This window comes from Arachis duranensis, chromosome 7 (assembly GCF_000817695.3).
Source record: "Arachis duranensis cultivar V14167 chromosome 7, aradu.V14167.gnm2.J7QH, whole genome shotgun sequence".
Lineage (NCBI taxonomy): Eukaryota > Viridiplantae > Streptophyta > Magnoliopsida > Fabales > Fabaceae > Arachis > Arachis duranensis.
The window spans coordinates 19809344-19821838 of record NC_029778.3 but is presented as its reverse complement, the minus strand read 5'-3'; the positions used below and the strand labels follow the sequence as shown (position 1 = coordinate 19821838).

At 34.9% G+C, this 12495-nt stretch overlaps 1 protein-coding gene across 1 annotated transcript; it reads left to right on the top strand.

The window, feature by feature from the left end:
* The first annotated feature begins 4706 nt into the window (after positions 1–4706).
* LOC107458189 (trans-resveratrol di-O-methyltransferase-like) lies at positions 4707–7634 on the top strand. Its single transcript, XM_016076394.3, has 2 exons — positions 4707–5492; positions 7259–7634. Exons 1-2 carry the CDS (start codon positions 4707–4709, stop codon positions 7562–7564), a joined length of 1092 nt encoding a protein of 363 aa, XP_015931880.1. The 3' UTR covers positions 7565–7634.
* Positions 7635–12495: the final 4861 nt, after the last annotated feature.

The window sequence follows — 12495 nt, the reverse complement described above, 5'->3', positions numbered from 1 at the left end:
GGCGGATTTACTGTCGATAACGGCGTCGAATTCGTAAGGTTATATATTTACCAACAGATTTAAGTTTTCGATGGTAACTTCGTCGGTAATATTTGGAGGAGAACAAAAATATATTGGTGCGCCTTTTAGCATCGGAAAAATTTGACGGTAACCCAACTTAGTGAAACGATGCGTTTTGGTGACCCGCAATGGTTACCGTTAGATTTTTTCAATGGAAAATCCGATGATAACTGGGATGTAAATTAAAACACCGTCACCACCACCATCATCGCATCGCCGCTGCCCTGCTTCGCCGCGAGTCCAACCTTCAATGCAACAGAACAAGGAAACCCCTGTCCCAGTCTTTTGACGAGTTCCCCTGCCTTCGGCGACCACCCTTCTGCCACCTCTAGCTCCGACAACATCATAGTGCCACTGCATCTTCACCTCTTCTCTGTTCTCTCCTTGTTTTGCATTCCAGGTTTCTTTAAAATTTGATTTTCTTTCTTCTTCAAATTCTATTTTGGTTAGGTTGTTTTATTAGTATAATTTTAGTTAGTTAATTTAGTTAGAGTTAATTTTTTATTTTAGTGGATTTTAGGTGGTTAAGATAGGTTAGTTTTAGGATTATTAGTTTGTGTTATATTGTTAAAAGTGTTGGAAATTAACTGAATTGATGGATAATATTGCTGATTTTGTGTTGAATATGATAAATGTGTGTGAATTGATGTTAAAAGACTATTTGTTTTATTGAACAATTGCTGAAATTTGGTTGAATAGCATTGACTTGAATTTGAATTGTCAACTGTTACTTAGTTGCATTAATTTTTCATGTTTGATGTATGTGCACGCCAAGTGTTCGTTTATATATCTCTGTGTCTATTGTTCATTTTAAATTTTATGTTGTAGCTACCATGTGATTTAGGATGTTTGATTTTTGCTTGGCATAGTTAATTAAATCGCTTTGTGATAAAGGATTGTAATGTGTTGGAAATTATTTGCTAATTGAGTTTTGAGTATGTATGTTGTGTGTAAATGCCAAGTTGGTTTCTCCCAAAAAAAATGGAACTTCAATCACAACACAACACACTCTAAAACTCCACTTTTGCACAATCCATCACAATTGCATCAATTCCTATTACCTATGTGTTTTTAAGTGCTTTTGACGTGTTTGGTTGCTTTAACTTCCAAGTCCTCTCTAAAACATCTTAGGCGCGCTAATTTGAGGGAATTGAATTCCTAGTTAGTTGTTGTGACATTATGTTTGAAATGGTTATATTCTAAGATACTTGTTGTTTAGATTATCAAATGTTGAACTTAATGTTGTATTAGTTATAAGAATTACATTGGTATTTTAATTTATTGTTGATTTGTTTTTCTGAATTTCTGTTAATTGGTATGCTATTTGCAGACATGACGACAGGTAGAAGTATTGCGGATTAGGCTACTGGTCGTGGACGAGGGCATGGTCGTGGTAGAGGGAGGGTTCCTTTGATACCCTTGGGAATTATGGATTCTCTCCTTCTACTCCAACCACCCCAGTGACGTCACAGGTTGCGGGTTTAGTGGACTAGCCATTCATCATGGTCAGTAACCCCTATTATGTCTCTCTTTCTGCGACGACGCCGTTGCCTTTAACCGCTCAATAGCCCGCTGCCACGGCAAAACCGCCCCCAATGATGGAAGTTGCGGCTACGGAGTCCTCTCACGATGGTGAGGCAGCTGATGCCCCTCTACCACCTCCCATTGTACGGTTGATGATTTGGCCTGATGATGGCACGAGGTAAGTTTCACTTTAAGTCTTCTATATTTCCTGATTATTGAATTGTTGAAAGTATCTAATTATTAATTCTAGTTTAGTGGATTTAAGGTTGTAGGTTTGAATGGTTGAAAGTGTGTCATATTTTCTGATTATTGAATTGCTGAAAGTCTTTGATTATTGATTCTAGTTTAGTAGATTTAGGGTTGTAGGTTTGAATGACTGAAAGTGTTTCGTGTTTCCTGATTATTGAATTACTGAAAGTGTCTGATTATTGATTCTAGTTTAGTGGATTTATGGATGTTGATTCTTGATTATTTCCTATTGTTCATTGATTGTTGACATTTGGTACTGTTTAAGTTAATTGTTGATGGATAGAGTTTGTGGCGCATTCCAGTTATAGATGAAACTCTGTTGAAATGTCTATAAAAATCTCTATATATTATGGTTATTTGCTTCTGAAGTTTTAATTTATATTGTTATATTGGTTTGTTTGTGGATTGTTCATAGGTTTACATCGAACAACAATGCATGTACTTAAGAGATGACTAACATCATCAAGCTGATGTACAACCATCCCTGACCCAGCTATAAGAAGATTCCCTTTGAGACCAGAGAGCGATGGTTTCAGAAATAGGCAGTAAATAATTTTTTTTAGTTTCAAACCTTTTTAGCTAGTTTATATCTTCTATTTTGATTGACTAATTTTAAAGTTTCTTTGTGCAGCTGCACTTTATATGGGACACTGAGCACGATACCCTCATTAGGAAGATATACAACCATCGAATGGGTCGGCGACTGCAGCAGATGCTGGAGGATGTTCGTGAGGGGCGAGACCACCTAACGACCTGGCTCTGACTAGAAATAAAGAAGGCTCTGTTGATTCATTAGGAGACTGATGGGGGTTCAAGTATCGGCATCTCACCAACAGAACTAACAGGGCATTGTCCAGGTTGTCCAAGTATACCGGCGGCTCAACGACATTAATGAACACTAAAGCTAGGATGGTATGTAGTTTCTTTAATTTTGTTATTAACTTAGTTATATTTTTTTACATATAATTACTAGGCATCATAATCATATTATTTCAATGCAACATGTGTAGTTGAAATTGTTGAATCGCGAGGCGACATTGGTGGAGAAATTCAAGTACACCCACACGTTGAAGGAGAACAAAGCGAGATTTGCTAATCAACAGTCTCAGGATCATTATGTGAGTAAACATACATATGATCTTCTGATATAGAATTAGAGATTAACTGTATAGCTATCGTACTAATCATAATAATATGTGTTACAGAGGAGTCCTATACACAGAGACTAAAAGTTGCAACTCAGCAATCTTAACAAAGTGGGGAGGACTCTACCGATAGCTCTGTTGCTTCAGTCATCGATCTCGATGCAGTTTGGCACGAGACCGTCTCAGCACCGTACAAGAACCACGTATACGGGATGGGGTCGTTCTTTGCTAGTAGCCTCCGCACCTCCACGTTGAGGCCATCGTCCTCCTCTGCCACTAGTCGAGCCGTCAAGCCCAAGGAAGGCGTAGATTTGAGGTTGCAGGTGCAAGAGCTTACCCACAGCCTTCACCACCAGACTTAGGAGTTGAACGATTAAGAGGAGAGGTATCAGGAGATCCTCACACGCGTGATAGACACGGATGACCTTAGGCTGGAGTAGAGGGAGCAGATGGAGCAGCTTCAGCGGATGAAGGCTCAGATGGAGGTGTACCAGGCTCAGATGCGCGTCGCTGGCATAATCCCTGCTTGTGGCAGTGGTCCTGATGGTGGCACACAGACATCACCACCTTCTACACCGCCTCATCAGGGCCACAGGAACGACGACAATGACGACGATGACTACTTGGATATTTAGTGATTAGTGCTTCGTTTTATTGTTTCATTGTATTTATTTGATTTACTTGACTTTTAACTTATTTGAGCATTTGATAATTTATTTTAAATAATATGTTTCTATTATTTATAAATTAACCATTAATTATGTGAAAAATAAATTTAAATAAAAAATTAAAATTGACCATTTATTTCACAGTTTTTTTTTAAATTGACATTACCATCAGATTTACTGAGTGAATAATTCAACGATAATAGTGTGGGAAACAACATATTGTAGAACCAATATTACCGTCGAAAAAATCGTTGATAACAAAATGATTTTTTCAGCAGGTAATCTGTCACAGAATCCGACGGTAATTACCGTCGGATGAAAAAATCTGCCGGTAAAAATTTATCAGCAAGGTTTATATCGTCCGATTTCTTTCGACTGTAACTTAATTACCGTCAGATTTTATTCATTTTTCCGACAAAAAATCCGACGGTACTCAACATTTTTCTTGTATTGAGTGAAGATATTTCAAAGAGTTAGGAGGAGGGTGTGCGTTTTTAATATAGGGCAAGCTTACCATCAGATTTGTAATGTACTGCGCGTTACCAAAATGTAACATTCCGCTAATAATTGGGCTAACTGGCTGATTTATCTGTCAGTATATCCAACCTTATGTCCCGTGGCGGTTTTTTTTTCTCTCCAATTATTACTAGCGAATTTACCTTCAAAAATGAAAATCTTCTATTAATAATTTGACTTGAAGAATTTATTGTCTCAATTTCCGGTAGAGCCACCAGTAAGGTGCGACACTAAATCAAACGTTTTTTTACGTGTGTCATTATTATTACATGTTATAATGACAATTATATACTTATTTTTACCGACAATTGTAATTGTCATTAATAAAAATTTTGATAATTTTACGGTTGGCTATCCCACAGATTGAGGCATCTAGCGTTATTTTATTTAATTAATTTACGGCAACTTATAAATTGACTTATTGAAGACTCCATTTTATTTGACTATTAGTGGCTGGCCAAAATCTTTTAAATGACTTCATTGATTCTTCTATATATATCTTCATTTTTATTGAGATCTATTTTATACAGAAATACATATTACTATGGAATTCCAAAGTAGAGAGCAGGGGGATAATGGTAAACTTCTTAAAGCCCAAAGTCACATATGGAATCATACTCTTAATTTTATAAACTCTATGTCTCTTAAATGTGTTGTTGAGTTAGGCATACCTGATGCTATTCACAAATATGGCAAACCTATGCCACTTTCACAACTCATTTGTTCATTGCAAATTCATCCATCAAAAACCTCCTTTGTCCATCGATTGATGAGAATCTTGGTCCATTCCAACTTCTTCACTACCAAGAATGTCACCAACAATGACCTCGAAGTTGAAGTTGGGTATGTTCTAACCGATTCATCTATGCTATTGCTTAAGGACAACCCCTTAAGTTTGATACCTCACTTGTTTATGATCCTTGATCCCAATTTTATAAAACCATGGCATCAGATGTCCACATGGTTTAAAAATGATGATCCTACATCATTTGAAACGGAATATGGGATAACGTTTTGGGATTATGCTAGGCAAGCTCCTAAATTTAATGAACTTTTCAACGATGCCATGGCAAGTGATGCACGATTGGTTAGCAAGTTTTTACTTGATGACAAGTGTAAGGGAGTGTTTGAAGGTTTGGAATCATTGGTTGATGTTGGTGGAGGCACCGGAACTGTTGCAAAGGCCATTGGCAAAGCATTCCCACAGTTAGAGTGCATTGTTTTGGATCTTCCACATGTTGTTGCTGATTTGGAAGGAAGTGAGAACCTTAAATATGTTGGAGGAAACATGTTTGAGGCCATTCCTCCTTCTAATGCCATTTTATTGAAGGTAATAGAATATTATAAGTTGCTTGTAGAATTAATAAAATGTCAAATTATAGTTCTTACAATTTTATTAATTTGTTAATTAAGTTTTCTATATTTTAAAAATTTATAATTTAATTTTTATATTAAATAAAAATTTATAATAAGATGTTTACTAATTATTATTTTTAAGGAAAAAACATACTAATCCTAAAATATTTGTTTTAATAATAATGATCCGTCAGTTACTTACCTCTTTTAACAAATTTTTATGCTAGAGAGAACTACCCAAAATTAAAAGAGAGGTTATGCTAATAACATAAATACCATCATTATATATGCTTTTCTCTTTACTTTTTTATTTAAATTTTTGTATAACTATGTAGTTCATTAGTTTATATATTGTTGTTGTAAGTTAAATACCGGTTTACTCATCGTAATCAAATAATTTTTTTTAAGGAAAAGCTTAGAATCAATAACTTTATTAAATTTCGACCATCACGTAACCAGTAAAAAAAAATGAGTAATCTCAAATCATTGGATGAAATCTCACACTATTAAAAATATCACTGATAGCTACTTGATGGTTACAAATAGGAGTATGCATGGGTCGGATGAAATCGGATTTGATGTGACCCAGACCATATCTGAAATATATACCGGGCCTATTTATTAGACCCGAACCCGACCCTAAATCCGATGAAACCTATACATTTTCGGGTCACGATTATACCGGGTAAAAATCGGGTGAAAATTGGGCCGTTAATATTACATTACCTTGATACCTTCTTATAAGCTAGCATGTGAAAATATCCAAATTTTCAAGACTTCAACTATTATTTGACATGGTAAAATTCACTTAGGAAAATATAACAAGAACCAACTCTTCTCTAAAATTAAAGCATAACCATAATCAATACTAATATTGTCTAATAATACCAAATATTTAAATTAATACAAATAATATAATATTATGCATTAATTAATCTAAAATTTTATGCATTTTAAATATAAAACATTAATTTATAGTCTTATAATAACTAATAACACAAAATATTAAAGTTTTCAATACTTAAATTCCACATAAAAATAGCTATCATCCATCTCTAATATACAAAATATAATTGTGTATGATGATCGTGCCATCGAGCCAATTTCGAGTGATCCGAGTTATGGCTCAGACCCGACCCAAAATAATGACCGAATCTATATTTGAGACCTTTATCTGGTTCTAAATCCGATGAAATCTCACCAAATTAGCTCATAAAGTATTTGGGATCGGATCGGATATTTGGACCAGGCCAAACCATGCACATCCCTAGTTACAAATCGTAAAAATTACTGACCTAATACTTAAATATTTTTTCAATGTTTCAAGAGATGTTAACCACACGTGTATATATGCGGAGCTGTCAATCCAAAAGAGCTTGCTTTTGAGGGGTCGAAAAAGAACCGCTAACATAAGTTTTTTTTATTTGTTTTATATTATTTTTTTAATCAATAAAAAATCAAATTATAAATTTTATAGTTATAGAAAATTTGATACTATATTGTAATATTAAATTTCATAAAAACATAAACTGAACTGATATAAAAAGAGACACGTAAATAATTATATTTATAACTTTAATTTATACTTTGTGATTGTGGAGTTATATAAAGCTTAACTCCTTATCATACTTATGCCCTGATTTTACTAAATAAATAAGATAATCTTAATGAATGGATCAAAAATTAATATATGCCAAATTCTTTTTAACTGATCATTGATTATTTTGATTAACAAAACAGTGGATTTTGCATGACTGGAATGACGAGGAATGTTCGAAAATACTGAGGAACTGCAAAGAGGCACTACACATGAGCAAAGGCAAAGGAAGGAAGGTTATTGTTATAGACATCGTGATGGGGAATGAGAAGAGTGATCATGAGTCAATTGAAACACAACTCTTCTTTGACATGTTGATGATGGTGTTCCTAACAGGAAAGCAGAGAAATAAAGAAGAATGGGCCAACTTAATATTCTCAGCTGGTTTTAGCGACTACAAAATAATTCCAATTCTTGGAATAAGGTCCCTTATTGAGATATATCCATAACAGTATATATGATAATATATATTAATCATTTTTCTATCTTTTAAAAGGAGAGACTATACATAGATCCCATATGAGCTTGCGTATATATAGTATTAAAAAAGATAAAATGAATAAATCAATATTATTTATGAATTTGGGTTTAGTGAAAAAATACACATTTTATTTTATTGGGTCTACTAATTAGAGTTTAATAGAAATTGATTATCAAATATTCTATAATCTCATATACATATATACATAAAAATATAATCACTATTGGGTTTGCTATTGCATATATATATAAATATGAATTTAGTATTTTTTAAAATAATTATTATATTACTGTAAATAAATTTAATTATTTATCTACTGTATGTCTGATTATTTTGGTACGGTAGTTGATTATCGATGAATGATTCCCGCGTCTACATATAGTCTTAATGTTTTTAACATGGTTTTAAAAACCAGACCGGACCGGCCGGTTCAACTGAAAAAACTGGGAACCAGTTACCTGGCCGGTCCGGATAACCTCAAAAACCGAATGGCAAAGAACCGGTGGAAAATCCGGTTGAACTGACGGTTACTGGCGAACCGGAAAAATCGTCTGATTTTTTGGCGGTTTAGTGGTTTGGAAATTCAGATGCCAAACGACGTCGTTTTGGCTTTAAAAAAAAGAAAAAAAAGAAAGGCGTACTCATTAAGCCGTTAACCAAACCTAACCCTAATCCACTTTCTTCCCCATTACCCCAATCAGCCAATCTCCCCTTTCTTCCCCTCTCACCCACCAAGGCCACCATTGCCACCGCCCACCAAGCTCCAGATTCCAGAAACCACCGAGCCACCCATAGCCATCCACAGCAGCAGCGCTCCTCATTCGCCACCCAAACCAATCCACAGCAGTCGCGACCACTACCGCGTTGAGCCTGCCTCCTCGTCGCCGAACATCGCCGAGCTCGCCGAGCCCGCCTCCTCATTCGCCGGTAAGACTCTGTTCTTGTCTTCTTCCTAATTTTGAACTCGCTTTCTTCTGAAATCTGAGCTCGCCTGTTTTGTTTGAAAAAAAAATAACAGGGCATCTGAGTTAAAAAAATAACATATGAATCCAGTTAAATATGCTTCAGGTTCAATCTGTTTTTCAAGTCGTGTTGAGTCTCGAACACTTTTATTACCCTTTCAATCTGTTTGCTGCTTCTGAATATGTTCTGATCTTGATTTTTGTTTTTGATTTTCTATGCTGCCTGTTCTGTTTGCTGCTTCTGAATATGTTCTGATCTTGATTTTTGTTTTTGATTCTCTAAGCTGCCTGTTCTGCTTGCTGCTTCATGAATATTTTTGTTGCTTCTGAATGGAAATAGTTTGAAATTTTTATTTTACCTGAATCAGTTGATTTCTGTGACTGTCAAGCTGCATGAACAAATTACATATATTATGAACAGTGTCAATTATCTAGGCAGCAAAATTTATCTTTCATATACATGACCAAATGAAGCTCATATATACCTGTATGTTAATATAATTTTCTATGCTGCCTGTTCTATTTGCTGCTTCTGTTTGCTGCTTCTGAATATGTTATGATCTTGATTTTTGTTTTTGATTCTCTATGCTGCCTATTCTGTTTGCTGCTTCTGTTTGCTGCTTCATGAATATATACCTGTATGTTGATATAATCTTCTGTGTCATCAATATATTCATGCATATACAAACAATATCATGATCATGATGGATATTTTTTGCTGCTTCATTATTTTCATGGTTTTCTAAAGTTGATTTCTTGTCTTTGATTTTCTGATTGTTATAGATGGAACAATCATAAAGTAACCCACAGCCACAAGATAATGCTGTTCAAGATTCTCAAACTGGTTCATCTAGAGGTAAATCTGATCCAGCTTGGCAGTATTTTACAGTGAAGTATGACAAAAATAACAAGGCTCAATATACATGTATTTTCTACTTGAATACTTACAATGGTAGGGGAAATATAGAATGAATATATCATCTTGCAAAAATCCCTGGACAAATTAAAGTTTGTAACAAAGTAACTGAAGATGTTGAACTTCAATTCAAAAGGCTTTTGGAGGAAAACAAAAAAAATAAGGCAGAAAAAAGAAAATTTACATCTGATTGTTATGATGTGGAAAGTGAAACACAAGCGGAAGAAGAGGGTGAAGCACCTAATCCTGTACAACCTCCGGCTCCTGCAACAATGGGAGACAAAGGAAAGAGAAGAGCGATTGTTGCTACTCCAATTGGAAGTTATTTTAAGGAAAGGACTACGCCAGGCTCTCAACCAGCTTTGAAAAGTGTCTTGGCCAGTAAACAAGTTAAACACAAGGTTAAGTTGGGGCTTGCAAGATGGATCATTGACGCACGGATTCCATTCAATGCAATTCAATCACCTTACTTTCAACCTGCCTTGGACGGCATTGCTGCAATTGGACCTGGTTTCAAGGGACCGTCATATGACGAAATGAGGGTTCATTTGCTGGCCGATCTTAAGAAGGAGTGTCAGTTGCTTGTTGAAGGTTATAGGAGCTCGTGAAAAAGGACTGGTTGTACACTGATGGCAGATGGCTGGACTGATCAAAGGCAGCGTACGTTAATTAATTTTCTAGTTTATTGTCCTGCTGGTATGTGAATGGTGGAGGCTACACGGTGGGAGTGCTCCTAAGCTGAAAAAAATGGCAATTCGTCTTTTTCATCAAACATCTTCATCATCCGGCTACGAGAGGAACTGGAGCCTCTTTGAACAAATCCATTCAAAGAGGAGGAACCGATTAGAGCATCAAAGGCTAAGTGACATTGTTTAATGTCACTTATAATCTACGCCTTCAATCTAGAATGCATCGCAAGAAGAAGAATTATGATCCAATTGACATTCAAAGCATTGACACAGTAGATTTTTGGGTAATGCCGGATGAAGATGATCCTGAATTTACTAATGGAGACATCGAAGGCATTGAAAATTTAATTTATACGGATAATGCTATGCCTTCATATCCTAAAGGTGATTGAAATAGCAAAACTTGTTTCATTTCCTCTCAATATCTGATGTAAAGTTGTAACTTTAATTTTTTTCTTGGTTTTCTATTTTATTTTATTAGATGGAGGAGATGTGGAACTTGATGTGGATTTCCCTAATGTTGCTGATTCTTCAAATACAGCTTCTTTTGGTGGTACTTCTGATGATGGTGGCTTTGGATTACATGTTTATGATGGAGATGTTGGAACACTTAATGATAATTATGATTTTTGATGAGTTGCACCTTTGATTAGTTGAAAACTTGCTAGTAATTGTATCTTTTGAATGTAGAACATTATGGGTTTGTCATTATGTACGTTTTATTTTTTGTTTAGTTATAAACTTTGATGTTTGAAGTTGTTTGTGAACCTCTAACGTATGTGGTTAATTTAAACCAACGTATGAATGTGCACAGACTCTCAGAATCGTCAAGTATCCCACGATATGGATTTATTTTTGTGAGTTTTGACACTCTCAATGCTCCTGAGTAAGATTACACCTACTTAGTAGGTAAGTTTATTGTTTTAGAAAAAGTATAATTTATTTATAGATTTATTTATTTTATTGATAATTTTGGCTATGTTTTTTTTTAAACAAACTTATTGACAACAATTTTTTTATTTTAAATCATTTCAAATGTTGTTGGATATTTTGCTGGAATTAAAAATGAGAGAACTCTTGAAAAGAATGGCAATTCTACTAAGTACACTATTATTGAATTAGAATTTGATGATGGGTAATCATATATTTATTTTTATAAATCTAAAAGTTTTAATATTCTCATCTTTTTAAATTGCTATTTTAACTTATTTTTTTCTCTAAGATAGATATTATTTTATTATTATAAAATAATAATGTTTTCATAAGGAAGTACAAAAGAAGTTGGATATTCCCAATTATCACCAAATGTGATTGGAAAACAAATAGCTTAAGAAAAAGTAAAGTAAGAATAAAGAGAAATTGTTAGCATTCATCAGGTATGGCTATTGAGTTTACGCACTAGACTGCTGGCTTCTTGCACTATCTCCGGCGCTAGCCTTATTAGCTTCTCAAAGACATACCTATTCCTCGTTTTCCAAGTTCTCCAACACACTGCCGCGATGAAGAGGATCTTTTGTCTACCTTCGATTTGAGCATGCATCTTAGGCAAGTGGCAGGGGTGGATGCAAATCGGTTATGAATTTGTTGCAAAACCGAAAGCTTTTCATGAAGACTATTCCATAAAAAGATCTTAATTTTATGAGGTAATTTCAATTCCCAAATGCTAATCCATACTCTGTTGTTCTGTATGTTCTGAGGCATCAATGAAGTAGGAGAATGAAAGAACCTATAAGCAACTTTGTATCCTGACCCAACTTTGTATATACCAGATTTTGTCTAGCACCAATTAACTTTATCCTCCTCCTCTGTTGGTTTGATGGAAAAAAATTTATTGTATATATCAACTGGAAAAATTGACTCAATCAGGTTTCTATTCTAGCTTCTATCAGGATTTAGTAGCTGATGAGCGGATATTTTATACGCTTTTTGGGGGTAATTTCATGTAGATTTTAGCATGTTTCAGTTAGTTTTTAGTAGAATATTATTAGTTTTTAGGCAAAAATCATATTTCTGGACTTTACTATGAGTTTGTGTGTTTTTCTATGATTTCAGGTATTTTCTGGCTGAAATTGAGGGAGCTGAGTAAAAATCTGACTTAGGCTGAAAAAGGACTGCTGATGCTGTTGGATCCTGACCTCCCTGCACTCGAAATAGATTTTCTGGAGCTACAGGAGTCCAATTGGCGCGCTCTCAACGGCGTTGGAAAGTAGACATCCAGGGCTTTCCAGCAATATATAATAGTCCATACTTTGAGCGAGGATAGACGACGTAACTTGGCGTTAAACGCCAAGTACATGCTGTTGTCTGGAGTTAAACGCCAGAAAAACGTCAT